Source organism: Astyanax mexicanus, chromosome 1 (genome assembly GCF_023375975.1).
Source record: "Astyanax mexicanus isolate ESR-SI-001 chromosome 1, AstMex3_surface, whole genome shotgun sequence".
Classification (NCBI taxonomy): domain Eukaryota; kingdom Metazoa; phylum Chordata; class Actinopteri; order Characiformes; family Acestrorhamphidae; genus Astyanax; species Astyanax mexicanus.
Window position 1 is genome coordinate 128400986 of NC_064408.1, and position 18140 is coordinate 128419125.

Below are 18140 nucleotides of genomic sequence, written 5' to 3' on the forward strand. Positions count from 1 at the left end.
TTATATATTATCGTTATGTACATAGAGGCGTATAGAGACGAATAGATGATGAGTCCTGACTGTCTGTCAAAAGCAAGGACACAGGAAGTGTCTTCTTCTTTGTGTTGAAATAAACGAGTGTCCAAGGCAACGGATCCAGAGCTCTCGTTTCTATTGGACGAGCTGAGTCACGCAGACCTGCCTGTCAATCAACAGGTGATACAACCCTGAAAAGATACCGTTTCCTCGAGGATCGTCTTATATTACTGGAATTCTGTTCAATTCAATTTATTTACTGTATTTTTATGTTTATTACAATGTGATGCTCTATTGTTCTAAAGTTTTATCATTTTTATATTCTTTATTTTTATTATTCCACCTGACTTTTCATACAGCAACACCTTACTGACCACCCAGGAAACTTCAAGTTTATGAGTTAACTTATAAATAAGGTTTTTGACTTTTTTTTTCTTTCTTTTTTAAAATGTTTTCTGTATTGTAGATTAATACTAAACGTATTCAAACTATGAAAAAAACAAATGGAATTAAACAAACCAGAATATGTTTTATTTTTTACATATTTTAGTTTTGCTGCATCTCTGCTGGATTTTCTCAGTCAGTTTTATGAGGTAGAGTCTCCTGGAATTCAGTTCTTTCAGTTAACAGCTGTGCTGAACTCATCAAGAGTTAATTACTTGAATTTCTTGCCTCTTAATAAAGTGTTTGAGAGCATCAGTTAAAGTAAAGTAGTGAAGAGGTAGAGTTACAGGTATACAGTGAATAGTGAGTATTTCAGTAATGTTCGAATCCAGATTATGAGAAGCAAGATCAGTCAATCCAAAAAGAATAATTTAAAAGTCCAGTTGAAAAGACCATCAAACACATCATAACTGATTGATTAATTGATAATGATGAAACTGAGCAAAAAGACGCATGAATTCAGCATGAATTTGATCGTTCACATTCATGTCGCATGTCCATGGATCAGATATGTAACTAATTTAGGAGCACATAACTTAAAAAAATCTAATTTGGCACGTTCACACAGCCATGAAAAATTCAGATCCATAAACCACATTGTCCAAAATAATCAGATTTGAGTCACTTCAGGATAGTAATGTGAACGCAGCTTTAGTGTTTTTTTCCTAATATAGACACTCTCCAGTCAAATGACTCTGAAACACACGGCAGATCTACAGCCACTGTTCAGCAGTAACACAGAGAGTTTATATAGAGAACACTGACACCGTGTGGCTGCTGTGTGATATTGCAATAAATCAGTTTGATTTACTGATTGTAAAAATATGAATGTTTTGACTGATTGATTTTTAAGGTTATATATGAATATAAACCCCCATAAAATCCCTAAAATAACAGTTTCTATCATTAATAAATGTTTAAAAGTTTAATCTCTTTAATCTCTGTGTGTCTGGTTTCCGTAGCGACGCGAGGGATGGCGTCGATCCTGTCGGAGGTGATGATGTACGTGTCTATCATCGGGCTGCAGCTGTGGTTACTGGTGGAGATGGTTTACTGTTACAGGAAGATCTCAGCCGCCGGAGAGGAAGCCCTGAGAGAGAGCGCGTCAGTATCTATACACACTATACACACAATATATACACTATACACTATACACTATATATACACTATATACACTATACACTATACACTATATATACACTATATACACTATACACTATACACTATATATACACTATATACACTATACACAACCGCCGGAGAGGTAGCCCTGAGAGAGAGCGCGTCAGTATCTATACACACTATACACACAATATATACACTATACACTATACACTATATATACACTATATACACTATACACTATACACTATATATACACTATATACACTATACACTATACACTATATATACACTATATACACTATACACAACCGCCGGAGAGGTAGCCCTGAGAGAGAGCGCGTCAGTATCTATACACACTATACACACAATATATACACTATACACTATATATACACTATATACACTATACACAACCGCCGGAGAGGAAGCCCTGAGAGAGAGAGCGTCAGTATCTATACACACTATACACACAATATATACACTATACACTATATATACACTATATACACTATACACTATACACAACCGCCGGAGAGGAAGCCCTGAGAGAGAGCGCGTCAGTATCTATACACACTATACACACTATATACACTATACACACTATATACACACTATACACTATACACAGCCGCCGGAGAGGAAGCCCTGAGAGAGAGCGCGTCAGTATCTATACGCACTATACACTATACACTATATACACTATATACACTATACACTATATACACTATACACTATACACAGCCGCCGGAGAGGAAGCCCTGAGAGAGAGCGCGTCAGTATCTATACACACTATACACACAATATATACACTATATACACTATACACTATATATACACTATATACACTATACACTATATACACTATACACTGTATACACTAAATACACTATACACTATACACTATACACAGCCGCCGGAGAGGAAGCCTTGAGAGAGAGCGCGTCAGTATCTATACACACTATACACTATACACTATATACACTATACACTATATATACACTATACACAGCCGCCGGAGAGGAAGCCCTGAGAGAGAGCGCGTCAGTATCTATAAACACTATACACTATACACTATATAAACTATACACTATACACTATATACACTATACACTATATATACACTATACACTATACACAGCCGCCGGAGAGGAAGCCCTGAGAGAGAGCGCGTCAGTATCTATAAACACTATACACTATACACTATATACACTATACACTATATACACTATACACTATATATACACTATACACAGCCGCCGGAGAGGAAGCCCTGAGAGAGAGCACGTCAGTAACTATACACACACTATACACTATATATACTATACACACTATACACTATACACATATACACTATACACACACTATTCACTATATATACTGTACACACTATACACATATACACTATACACACACTATTCACTATATACACTATACACACTATATACACTATACACACTATATACATTATACACAGCCGCCGGAGAGGAAGCCCTGAGAGAGAGCGCGTCAGTATCTATACACACTATACACTATACACTATATACACTATATACACTATACACTATACACTATATACACTATACACTATACACAGCCGCCGGAGAGGAAGCCCTGAGAGAGAGCGCGTCAGTATCTATAAACACTATACACTATACACTATACACTATATACACTATACACTATACACTATATACACTATACACTATATACACTATACACTATATACACTATACACTATATACACTATACACTATATATACACTATACACTATACACAGCCGCCGGAGAGGAAGCCCTGAGAGAGAGCGCGTCAGTATCTATACACACTATACACTATATACACTATATACACTATATACACTATACACTATATACACTATACACTATATACACTATACACTATATACACTATACACTATATACACTATATACACTATACACTATATATACACTATACACAGCCGCCGGAGAGGAAGCCCTGAGAGAGAGCGCGTCAGTATCTATACACACTATACACTATACACTATACACTATATACACTATACACTATACACTATATACACTATACACTATATACACTATACACTATATACACTATACACTATATACACTATACACTATATATACACTATACACTATACACAGCCGCCGGAGAGGAAGCCCTGAGAGAGAGCGCGTCAGTATCTATACACACTATACACTATATACACTATATACACTATATACACTATACACTATATACACTATACACTATATACACTATACACTATATACACTATATACACTATACACTATATATACACTATACACAGCCGCCGGAGAGGAAGCCCTGAGAGAGAGCGCGTCAGTATCTATACACACTATACACTATATACGTACACTATACACTATACACTATATATACACTATACACTATACACTATATACACTATACACTATACACAGCCGCCGGAGAGGAAGCCCTGAGAGAGAGCGCGTCAGTATCTATAAACACTATATATACACTATACTATACACTATATACACTATATATACACTATACACTATACACACTATATATACACTATACACAGCTGCCGGAGAGGAAGCCCTGAGAGAGAGCGCGTCAGTATCTATAAACACTATATATACACTATACTATACACTATATACACTATACACATATACACTACACACAGCCACCGGAGAGGAAGCCCTGAGAGAGAGAGTGTCAGTATCTATACACACTATACACACAATATATACACTATATACACTATATATACACTATACACTATACACACTATATATACACTATACACTATACACAGCCGCCGGAGAGGAAGCCTTGAGAGAGAGCGCATCAGTATCTATACACACACTATACACTATATATACACTATACACTATACTCACTATATATACACTATACACAGCTGCCGGAGAGGAAGCCCTGAGAGAGAGCACGTCAGTAACTATACACACACTATACACTATATATACTATACACACTATACACACACTATTCACTATATATACTGTACACACTATACACTATACACATATACACTATACACACACTATTCACTATATATACGACACACTATACACTACACACAAATACACTATACACAACCGCCAGAGAGGGAGCCCTGAGAAAGAGCATGTCAGTAACTATACACACTATACACACTATATATACTATACACACTATACACATATACACTATACACTATACACACATACACTATACACAACTGCCAGAGAGGAAGCCCTGAAAGAGAGCGCGTCAGTAACTATACACACTATATACTATACACACTATACACTATACACACATACACTATATATACTCTATACACCATATACAGTGTACACATACACTATATATACTCTATACACCATATACATGATATCCACTATATACTCTATACACTCTGTATACACAGTATGTCCTCTATGTACTCTATACACTATATATACACACAATATCCACTTTATACTATATACATTATGCACATGATAGCCACTATATACTCTAAACAGTATATACACTATATACTCTATACACTCTATATATACTCTGCATAAACTGTATACACAATATATATTTTATACACTATATATACACTGCATACACTATATATACACACTATATATACTATATATACTATATACACTCTATACCATATAAATACACTATACCCACACTGTTCTACACTCTGTGTTTCTGCTTTCTATTATCTTTCTGACTTTGAAACCTGTGTATTTAATCTCTTTTGTCTTCTGGCGTCTCCTGATCTTCTTCTCCTCTTTTCTCTCCTCTTTTTTCTCCTGCTGCTGTTCTGTCTGTGGTTTTCTCAGGGCTGAGTATTTAGCTATAACCTCAGAGAGTAAAGATAACTGTGCAGGAGTCGCAGTGGCTGAATAACAGGTGGGTCTGATTCTCCTGACCTCAGAAAGTGAAATTAAAATATAAAATTATTACAGATGAGATCTGATTAAAACTGCTTCCTCCACTGTGCTATAAAATACTCTTAGAGGATAATGTTGGGTAGTGCACCTCTTGGTGAAAGAACATTGACTACTAGATATGCACTGGTCTCAAGACTCATCGCAATGCTCATTGCTATCTTACACCAGCAGTCTATATTCACACCTTCAACCTGCCTACTATTTCTGAACCTCCTCTGTCTGCAGTAGCTAAGAAAAAAAATCCTTAGAAATACGAGTCGATCAGAGAGACGTTAGGGTGTCTACGGCAACAAGTGAGTTCCTGGCCCCGCCCACCTCGGCTCGGTGCCGCCCACAGGCAGAGCTAAAGCTAAGGAGGAGCTAACAGCTCTGTTTATTCTGTTTACAGCTCTGTTTACAGAGCTAGTTAGTGTTAGCTATAACTATAGGTTTAAATCGTATCTCCGGTTGATTCTTAGTTTTACCGAGAACACCGGTCAAATCAGGCGCCGTTCACAGGGGATTTTATGGTATAGAGCAGATTCTGAGGTGCACCAAGTCTGAGACAAGAGTTTAGTAGCGCTAGTTTAGCTGAAAGCAACATTATCAATGCCGCGGTATTAGTGGTTTGACATTAAATGAAGTTTAAGGGTTATAACTAAGGCTAAAGTATCTCTGAAAACATTTTGTACTTTGAGTTTTAGAGCTGTAAAATTGTGTAAAACTGAGGGGGGAAGGAAGGTAGGCGTTTTCTGCTGTAGTGCTGTTAGCCAATCAGAAGCAATATATATATTTGCATGTATGAATATTCATGAGCACAAGCCCAAATCCTGTCTTTCTTCAGAGACCAGTAATCCAGTGAACTAAAGCAGGGCTGAATAGAAACACCTGAAAAAACTTTTTTTTCACAAAAAATGGCTCACATTGGATTTATTCATAATAGAGACACAACTAACGATGGAATGAGTCGTTTAATTAGCAGCCATGGGCGGGGTCGTATGGAAATGAGTTGTGTTCAAGTAAATTTCAGGAGTATTGCTATCTAACCTCCATATTCTTCTGTTTTAAACGCTATTATTATACTTTTTTTTCGTTTCTTATCTTCCATTTTCAGAGGTGGAAAAAGTACAGAAAAATTTTTATTAAGTAAAAATACCTTTACTTTGGTAAAAATCCTACTCAAGTTAAAGTAAAAGTACCCATCTAAAAATAGGTTTCTATGATCCATTTTTTTCTTTACTGTTAAAAAGTTATGATCATATCATTGCTCTGCTTTAACTGCTATTTACATGTTTCTTTTTAACATCCAAGCAGATTGTTTAATGTTTCCAGTAAAAACTTAAGGAATTATCATGAAAAACATGAAAACATACAAAAAAAAGAAGCACATATCGATGGGTAGCATAACTCGACAGAACACCGGTTCCCCCGAGCACAGCTGATCCACACAGTCTCTCCCGCTAACCGTAATAAACACTGCATGGAAAAGTTCAGCTGCGCTGCCATGGAGAACAAAACTCAAATTTTTTTTCCCAGAATTTAATTTTTACTCAGTAACGGGGAGTTTTCCAATGTAGTGAAGTAAATTACTTGTGTCAAAATGAACTTGAGTAAAAGTAAAATTACCTATTTTAAAAACTACTTAAAAATTACAAATTACTCATAAAATCTACTCAATTACAGTAACGTGAGTACATGTAATTAGTTACTTTCCACTTCTGCTGTTTTCTTAGGAAACCTGAATTTTCTTGACTAATTTCGTTTGCTTTGTTTTTTCAGGGCCAAAACCCCCCTCAAGCTCCGCCCCTAAAGCTCCAGCGTCGTGTCCTCACAGTGACCTTCACCTCCTCGGCTCCATCGGCGAGAGACTGGCCGTTTTTTGTAGAAACATCACGACGACGTTTCATCGTTCACCAAAGGTTCTGTTAAAGTTTGCGCTGAAGGTTCGAAGGACTTCTACTACTACTCGTTTTTTAACGAAGTAAATGGATTAAAGCTATGAACGAAGGTTTAAATATAGCATGATTTAATGTATAACTGTAGAATTGTATTGAACATGACTTGTATATATGTATTCTTCTAAATCTGACTTCTTTTTTTTTTGTTTTATTCACGTTTTTTTTTGCACAAAAAGACAAAGAAAATCTGCTTTATATGCAAAAATACGAGAAAATTGACTGACTATAAACCGTATAGTGAGCCAGTAGTGAACAGATCAGATATATGATCAGAAATATGAACAGTATTGATACAGGCATCATTCCAGCTAACGGAGAACTGTTTTTAACGTCTTAAGAACGTTTATCAACGTTTTAGAAAAAAAGGTTCCAGGTTAAAGGTTAAAGGTTAGCATGTAGCACTACAGAAAAAAAATAGTCAGGAACGTTCGGAAAACGTGATGTGACATAATAATAATAATAATAACGATTTGTGTCCAACGTTATCAGAATGTTTCTCACATAATTCTCACATTTCCAGCTAGAATTATATTAACATTATGGAAACTTGAAAAAAAAAATGACATAGCAGCTACATTACCAGAATGTTTAAAATCACTACATAGAAACACTCTACATATGAATATCTAGAAACTTTACATTGTAACGTTGAGTAAACGCTACTAAACTTCAAACGGACATTTAAACCTTTTTAACAGTGTCACGTTACGCAAGAACGATATTTAAAAAAAAAACGTAACGTGACGTAATAGTAATTATCTGCATCACAACGTTGTTGGAATGTTTCTCACGTAACACTCACAGCTAGCTAACATTATGGAAATGTTAAAAGTAATGTAGCAGCTACGTTACCAAAACGTTTAAAATCACTACATAAAAACACGCTACATAAGAACATCTTCGAAAAGTTAACATTGTAACGTTCATTAAACGTTTCTAAACTTCAGCTGTGCTTCAAACGGACATTCAAACCTTTATTACAGTGTCACGTTACGTAAAACGATATTATAAAAAACGTAACGTGACGTAAAAATGGTCTGCACCTCAACGTTATCGGAATGTTTCTCACGTAACATTCACAGCTAGATGTATATTAACATTATGGAAACGTTAAAAGTGACGTTGCACGCTACGTTACCAGAACGTTTAAAATCGCTACATTTAAAAAAAAAAAAAACACTGCGGAAGAACATCTAGAAACATTAACATTGTAACGTTCAGTAAACGTTTCTAAACTTCAGCTGTGCTTCAAACGGATGTTTAAACCTTTATTACAGTGTCACGTTACACAAGAACAATATTATAAAAAACGTAACGTAACGTAGTAATGGTTTGCATCACAATGTTGTTGGAATGTTTCTCACATAACGTTCACAGCTAGATGTATATTAACATTATGGAAACGTTAAAAGTGATGTAGCAGCTACGTTACAAGAATGTTTAGAATCGCTACATTTTAAAAAACATCTAGAAGCGTTAACATTGTAATGTTCAACGCTACTTTAAACGTCTACTAAACGAACGTTGTTAGCTGGGATAATGCTGTACACTAGGGGTCGGCAATAGGCATGAAATAGGCATAATGAACGATAATTCAACAAAAATCTCTGGAGAGCTTTGGTTTACACACCTCCCCTTTCTCTTAGCTTCCGCCCATTCTCGAGCTCCCTATCTCCTTATAAGGGCATTTTTTCCCGGCCGTGTCCCAATTCTAGTAGTAGTGTATCCTTTTTTCTTGAGTTTTCCTGCTTTGAGATCAACTGTTCTGCAATTGGGTTCAACAACCCCCTGGGCTATAGAGCTACTAGTCGGTTGCACTACATCCCATTACACTTCATTTTACAACAACATATTTTTTATTAAGAAAACTTATTTGCAGACCCCTGGTATACACTGTACGTATGAATGAATTCATTCCTTTATATCCTCATAAAATGATATAAAATGATATAAAACTATTAAAAAAAAGAGTTTAAAATCGTATATATTACAGTGAGCAGGACAACACAGTGTTGCAATCTGTCTAAACCTGCAGGAAAAAGAAGAATGAACGTGGGAATTTTGGTAATTTGGCCGTAGCAGCTGAGGATCGTGGCCGATCGTGTAAATATGTGACTAAATACGTGACTAGCGATTAGCTAGCACTGTTATAAACCTCTGAGATTGTGTATAAATTCGGTTTTACCTCAGAAAATCACCTTACCTTCGAAATAAATGTCCCAAATTCTATATATCGTGTCCTATATGTGCTAAACATCTGAATTCCAAGCCAAATAAAGGTCTAAGAATACGTATTTAGCATTGACGCACAATGTGACATAATTAGGAAAAAAAAATAAACAACCATAAATGTTGCACAGGGGCAACAACCCCTGTGATTGGTCGAAAATGACTTGCGAAAGTACTTGAACTCGTAAATTTGTAAAGCTGCGTTCAGCTTTGTTTCGCTGGAAGTATACGCAAGCCTTCCGCTTCAGATATTAATGCTGATAATGCTAGCCACAGCTATGCTAGTACTAAAGCTAACATGCTAATCTACTGAACTTTAAGCTTTAAACAAATACAAAGCTCCTCAAATGTAGCCGAACACTGACAAAGCCTCTTATCTCCAACATGAAATAGAGACTGCTGGTCTATATGAGGTATTTTGATGAAGCGGCTAATGCTAATGCTGTAACGTCATTAGCAAATGCTAACGCAACAGCTGGCTAGTTCTATAGATTTGTGGGTACATTTTGCATGCTTTTAACTCCCACATGAACCTAAATAATTTGATTTTTCATGTGTAAAAATTTCTGTATAATATAATATAAGCAATAATATAAGCATATATAAAAATAAAAATAAAATTAGGGATGATATAAAATAATTATTAGTACATTTATGTCTGAAACTAAAACTAAACAAAGTTTAAAACAAACACTATACTAAAGGCTGAATATTAAAAAAAAAAAACTAAATTTCAATAATATTCACACTTTTTCTTTATTGCTTAAATTTAAATAATCTAAATTTATTTTTGTTTTGCTTTTCAAAATAAAAGCAATTACAAAACTTCAATAATATTTCATTAATAGTATTTATTGAATAGTAAACATCAGGTTGCAGTTTGATTGCATCTGGTCTAAATTTTTCATTTAACTTATTTTGCCAAATTATGTAATTTTTTTTACAAAAATAATTTTAAGTTGACTGTTAAGTCATATTTCCATAATGTTTCTATTTTTAATATTACATAAACAGGAATATTTTATAATTTTACACACCACACATAAGTTCTGTCTAACAAAACAAGATGTTTTAGGCATTAGCATGAAGCTATTCGATTAAAGATAATGAGTTTACTGATAAATCAAATCTTTTTATACTTTTATACCCAAAATGTACCCACAGTTCTAGATTTGGCCGGCTGATTAGCACTGTTAAATAAACAAACACAACATATAAACAAAAATCTCCATAAAGACCATAAATGCTAATGCTAGCCGTTAGCAAACTGCAGCTAAAAAGTGCTTCAGCTGACCTGGGACCAGATTATTGCCCTTAAGTGCGCCTTTAAAGGGACGTTTCAACCTTTATAACGCATAGATTGGTCGTTAGCATTTAGCATTACCATTTAAATAAATGGGAATTTGAAATTAGCAGTGCTAGCTTTTAGTTAGAGCTAGCTGTGCAATGTTTACATTGAGAAGTCGTGATTATGCTAAGCTAATAGCCTCTACAGGACCAGTAGAAGCGTGATAGCAATGTTTTTAGGGGTTTTATAGCACAAATTGATTTTACAAAGAAAGTTTTACTATAAAACAACACAAACAAGAATATTTTAAAATGTTACGCACCACACACGAGTTCGGTGTGATGAAATAAGATGTCTTAAGCGTTAGCATGAAGCTATTAGCCTAGAGCATGAAGCTACAGCCTGCCGCCAATCCCAGATTGCATAAATTTATATAGAAATATATAAAATTAAGATGATTCTGTTGTAATAATATGTTTTACGATTAATTGATTGCTCCGAATGGCCTTTGTTTTCTAATTTTATGGGTTTTATAAGTATATTTTAAGTATATTTACACTAGCTGAGACGAGTTAGCGATCCGCTAGCTTCTCAGATGTAGTTAAACCAACAAAAAAGTTGATTTTTGGTTTGTTGGTCATGGCCTTGCTGTCGCGTTACAGCCGTAACGACTGTATAACAGTTCATACTGTAGCCATTTACACCCCTGTCCTCCCTATCAGGACACTTTTAGTGAAGGAATGATGATTTTAACTCAAAACCGATGTTTTAACTCGAAACTGACTGTCAAACTGTGTTGCCTGTAACATGAAAATATGTATGCAAGCCTTTAACTGCTCTAAAACGAAGCATTTCGAAAGAAAAATGGGAAAAAATGGATGTAAAAGTGATATAAGATATAAAAAATGGATAAAATGATAAAAAGAACCGTCTTCTCCTCTTAAAAGAGTGCTTTAGTGTTTTTAACCTGTTCTCTATATCTGAAGTATCTGTAGTGTACAGCCGATTAGCATCAAAGAAAATATATATATTTCTACATGTTTCCCTGAAGTTGGAAAATCTAACCAGAAAAATTTAAGATTCACCTAAAAGCTGTTTTTAATGGAAGTCAAAATATACACAGCAAAAACATCTATTGGCTAAAATCTATGTAAAATTGAGATGTATATGCTTATTTTAAGCAAAAAAATCTGCTAATGGAGTAAGCAATTTTTAGTACAATTTATTTAAATGAGATCACTTCTAAAAGTCTTAAAATTAGTGTCTTAATCACACATTTTATTAATCTTAAATTTAGACACAATAATCTCAATAGCTTGACCTGTGATTTTTATGCTTGTTTTGAGTCTAATTATAAAAGTAAGGCTCATTAAGTTCGTTATTTCTAAAATAAGCAAGAAAAAATATTAAAATTAATATTTATTGCCTTGAAATTGGATAATTAAACTTGCTAAAATTTAGTTTTTTTTGCAGTGTAAGGACTGATCTAAAAATAAATGCATCTTCTTCCTTCTTACTACTACTTATAAACATGAATTTTCTAGATTGGTAAGCAATAAAACCACATTAAAAGCACAAAAACACATTTACTGTGACATTATAAGATATATATAGCCACAATTTTGGCTAACCTGTGCACAGTCCTGAATAAAAAAGCTTAGCTTGGTCAGCTAAAATCCATTTTTTGTGCATTTTTCTAAAGCTGTATATATAAGTACATAAGCTCTCAGTGATAAATGCTTTGGCTAAAAAAAATGCTGTTTCTAATAAATTCCCCTACTGATGGAATGGGCACTAACTTGTTAGATTTTTGGGTTAGGTATTGAAGCTAAGGAAATACCCTATACAACAAGCAGTTTTACTTTTCAAAAATAATTTGTGGCTTAAGAGTAAACACAAATCAAAGTCCAAGTCTGGGAGTTCCTTGCTAAAATTAATTTTTGCAACTTTTTTCGGGATGTCTGATTTTTTCCACTGGTGCAATGGCAAAAAATAAATAAATAAAATGAGCATATATGTAATATATACGTAGAACAAGACAGAACACTAAGGCTAAACTAAGCTAACTTATGCTAAGCTAAGCTACGTTTATCTTTAGAAGATAAGTGGTTAGTGTATGTAAATCTATGTAAATCTATATCTACAAACAAAAACCCCTATTCTACCAACTTTGTTGAGGTAAAAGGGTTTTTCTTCTACAATAATTCTACAGTAAAAAATAATTTTAGCCAAATTTTAACAGAAATTAGGTTCCAAAAATGGAAAACAAAATTAAAAACATGACTAAAACTCTAGCTTAAAGTTTTTTTTAAGTTCAGGAAAACCAGAACTTGTTAAAATTAAGGTGTTTAAGGTATTTAACTGTACGCTACAGATACAGTAAATAAAGAATAGGTTTAAAATCACTTTTAAAGTCCTCTTTTAACCCTCCTGGTAGCCGATTCCAGGCAGTGACCACAGGGAGCAGCGTAACACTGCCAAAGTCTTACTGCCTTTTTTTAGGGCTTTCTAACTGAGCTCACCGTCCAAATCTCAGACTTTTACACTCTGATTTTACTACACGTCCAGCTTTTAATATTTTGCGTGGATTTTTACTGCATGACTGACATGAAGCGTTTGTAAAAAGCGAATCTCGTAATGGTGAAAACTAGCCTCTTCTTAACCTCACCTCTTTCTGAACGCCGGGATATAAAAACCTCACCGTTACCGTCCGCATTAACGACTGCATATCACCTGTGTGTGCTAACCCGGGCAATGCTAACAATGCTAACGGAAGCTAACGATGAAGGGAAGCTAACCAGGGCCGTATAGCTTAGCATGCGACGTTATTACCTGACCCCTACTGAAAGTTACGGTTCATTTGCGATTAGCGAGCTTAGCGATCGTTAGCATTGCTAGAGGGTTTCTATTAACATGTAAGCTGATTTAGTGCTAATACTACTAAAAAAACAAAATAAAATAAAACGATAACATAGTGTTAGGTTCACACTCACACACACACACTCACACACACACCAGTGACAAAAAAGTGATTGTTGGTTGCACACCTGTAACACACACACTGTACAGACGCACACAAACACACACGTCTACGGCCTCGGCGGAATCTGAAGTATGCGCTGCACATGTTTAAGTGGGAATGTTGCTTGCCAAACAAATTCTGAAGATATTATAAAATAAATGAATAAATATATAAATAATAATGAATGATTGTGTGTATTTTTGTGTGGTTTTGCATTGTCTTGTTAAAGAAATGTGATGCGATTTAACTTGTGCTTCAGTTCACTGTGGCCACTTTATTGGAAACACCCCACAATACCTACCTACCTATCTTGTCAGTGGCCACTTTATTGGAAACACCCCATTACACCTAACTACCTATCTTGTCAGTGGCCACTTTATTGGAAACACCCCACAATACCTACCTACCATCTTGTCAGCTGTATTGGAACCACCCTACATACAATCTTTTCAGTGGCCACTTTATTAGAAACACCCTATCTACTATCTTAAGTGGCCACTTTATTGGAAACACCCCACCATACCAACCTACTATCTTGTCAGTGGCCACTTTATTAGAAACACCCTACATACTATCTTGTCAGTGGCCACATTATTGGAAACACCCTACATACAATCTTTTCAGTGGCCACTTTATTAGAAACACCCTATCTACTATCTTAAGTGGCCACTTTATTGGAAACACCCCACCATACCAACCTACTATCTTGTCAGTGGCCACTTTATTAGAAACACCCTACATACTATCTTGTCAGTGGCCACATTATTGGAAACACCCTACATACTATCTTGTCAGTGGCCACTTTATTGGAAACGCTCCACCATACCAACCTACTATCTTGTCAGTGGCCACTTTATTGGAAACGCTCCACCATACCAACCTACTATCTTGTCAGTGGCCACTTTATTGGAAACGCTCCACCATACCAGCCTACTATCTTGTCAGTGGCCACTTTATTGGAAACGCTCCACCATACCAACCTACTATCTTGTCAGTGGCCACTTTATTGGAAACACTCCACCATACCAACCTACTATCTTATCAGTGGCCACTTTATTGGAAACGCTCCACCATACCAACCTACTATTTTGTTAGTGGCCACTTTAGTAGAAACACCCTCTCTACTATCTTGTCAGTGGCCACTTTATTAGAAACACCTCACCATACAACCTACTATCTTGTCAGTGGCCACTTTATTGGAAACGCTCCACCATACCAACCTACTATTTTGTCAGTGGCCACTTTAGTAGAAACACCCTCTCTACTATCTTGTCAGTGGCCACTTTATTAGAAACACCTCACCATACAACCTACTATCTTGTCAGTGGCCACTTTATTGGAAACGCTCCACCATACCAACCTACTATCTTGTCAGTGGCCACTTTATTGGAAACGCTCCACCATACCAACCTACTATCTTATCAGTGGCCACTTTATTGGAAACGCTCCACCATACCAACCTACTATCTTGTCAGTGGCCACTTTATTAGAAACACCTCACCATACAACCTACTATCTTATCAGTGGCCACTTTATTGGAAACGCTCAACCATACCAACCTACTATCTTGTCAGTGGCCACTTTATTGGAAACGCTCCACCATACCAACCTACTATCTTGTCAGTGGCCACTTTATTAGAAACACCTCACCATACAACCTACTATCTTATCAGTGGCCACTTTATTGGAAACGCTCAACCATACCAACCTACTATCTTGTCAGTGGCCACTTTATTGGAAACGCTCCACCATACCAACCTACTATCTTGTCAGTGGCCACTTTATTAGAAACACCTCACCATACAACCTACTATCTTATCAGTGGCCACTTTATTGGAAACGCTCCACCATACCAACCTACTATTTTGTCAGTGGCCACTTTATTAGAAACACCCTATCTACTATCTTAAGTGGCCACTTTATTGGAAACACCCCACCATACCAACCTACTATCTTGTCAGTGGCCACTTTATTAGAAACACCCTACATACTATCTTGTCAGTGGCCACATTATTGGAAACACCCTACATACTATCTTGTCAGTGGCCACTTTATTGGAAACGCTCCACCATACCAACCTACTATCTTGTCAGTGGCCACTTTATTGGAAACGCTCCACCATACCAACCTACTATCTTGTCAGTGGCCACTTTATTGGAAACGCTCCACCATACCAACCTACTATTTTGTCAGTGGCCACTTTAGTAGAAACACCCTACATACTATCTTGTCAGTGGCCACTTTATTAGAAACACCTCACCAGACCTACCTATCATCAGTGGCCACTTTATTAGAAACACCCTACATACTATCTTTTCAGCAGCTACATTATTAGAAACACCCTGCCTACTATCTTGTCAGCGGCCACTTTATTGGAAACACCCCACAATACCTACCTACTATCTTGTCACTGGCCACTTTATTGGAAACACCCTACCCTTACCCTGTGTTTCCACTCACCGTGGACACTTTATTGGAAACACCCTATACCTTTACCTTGTTTTTCCACTTACTGTGGACACTTTATTGGAAACACCCTACCTACCTGCTATCTTGTCAGTGGCCAATTTATTGGAAACACCCTACCTTTACACAAACTTACCAATTATTCTCAGTTACTCAATTATCAGAAACGCCTAACTTTACCTTGCGTTTCCCCTCATCGGCCTTTTTATTAAAAACACCTACAGAGGCTTGCAAAAGTTTTCATACCCCTTAAACTTTTTTCACATTTGGTCACCTTACAACCGCAAAATGTGTTTTATTGAGATTTTAAGTGATAGACAACAAAGTAGCCCATAACTGTGAAAACCAAGAAACTCCCCAGACAGGTCAGAGATAAAGTTGAGGAGAAGAAGTTTAAATCAGGATGAGGTTATAAAAACATATCATCCCAAGAAGCACCTTCAATAATCCATAATCCAAAACAAACCTACCAAATCAAACTCACCATCCACACAGAGGCCCATGGTCACTCTGGAGGAGCTGCAGAGATCCACAACTCAGGTAGATAGTCTTTCTCCGAGAACCTGTCCTGTGTTTACAGGGAAAGATGAATCTACTAAGTATTGAAATAGGGGTCTGAATACTTTTGCACTTCACAGTGTGTCACTTTGTGTTGGTTTATCAAATCTTAATAAAATACATTTATATTTAAGGTTGTAAGGTGACAAATAGTGGTATAAATACTTTTGCAAGACACTGTAACACTTACCTTGTGCTTTCTCTCACTGGCCACTTTATTGGAAACACCTACCTTTACCTTGTGCTTTCAGTCGCTGGTCTACCTTGTGATTTTATTCACAATTAAACGACAAAAAACACCTGAGACTAGATTTTTTTCTTTCCCGAGTTTCATTTTCTTTACGTCATTTTTACAATCAGTACAATCTTTACAGTACAATCGCCCTCCCAGACCCCCCCGGACCCCCAGAGCCCCAATAAATACAGCAGCCGAGCAGACACGGAGAGCGAGACGGCAGGGAGTGAGACGGCAGGGAGTGGAACAGGTGGAGTACAAAAGAAAAGTTGGGTGCAATGACTGTATATTAGCATGGAAACTGTGGTTTTTAATTTCCTTCTACAAAAAGGAAGCCAAATATGTTTGCACCAACGTGCAACCAGAACTTCTGGTGATCATTAAAATAACTTTTACACTACTATTATATCACTTTATTGCTTAAAGGTCTTCGTACGTATCTCGTTTGGTAATTCGGCCAAATACAGTAAGTGACAAGATCACCAATCACTCATTTTTCATAAAAGTATAATTTACTCTAAAATTAGGACTTTTTTATTGGTGGTAGCAGCTCAAACTGAGCAATCTGAGCTGTACAGGACTAGGATAGTATTTGCATTCGTTTGTTATCGAAAGACTGGCTGTATCTATATCTTTTTTAGATATTTGAATAGCACAGCTGATGTAAATGTACAATTAGAATAGCACTGCTGGGGCTCATTTATGGCTAAAATTGCAGGTAGCTAGGTCGCTCGCTAGCTAGTTAAATGTGTGACTAGAGTAGCAATGCTGAGATAAATTTAATGTAAGAATAACGTTATTTGGATTCTATTTTTTTCAGACCAGAACATATATGTTACGGATGTTGCAAATGTTACTAGCTACATT

General features: G+C 36.2%; 1 protein-coding gene across 2 annotated transcripts in view; it reads left to right on the plus strand.

Moving 5' to 3' along the window:
• Window positions 1-7941, plus strand: part of LOC103029052 (sodium channel, voltage-gated, type I, beta a) — a 41512-nt gene extending 33571 nt beyond the window's left edge. The window contains exons 4-6 of one of the 2 annotated variants that reach the window (XM_022663694.2): window positions 1422-1563; window positions 5428-5497; window positions 7297-7941. In XM_022663694.2, coding sequence (XP_022519415.1) covers window positions 1422-1563; window positions 5428-5494 — 209 coding nt within the window. In that variant the 3' untranslated portion in view covers window positions 5495-5497; window positions 7297-7941. The remainder of the gene's footprint in view (window positions 1-1421; window positions 1564-5427; window positions 5498-7296) is intronic. The other variant, XM_022663696.2, reaches the window with a different exon arrangement.
• Window positions 7942-18140: the final 10199 nt, after the last annotated feature.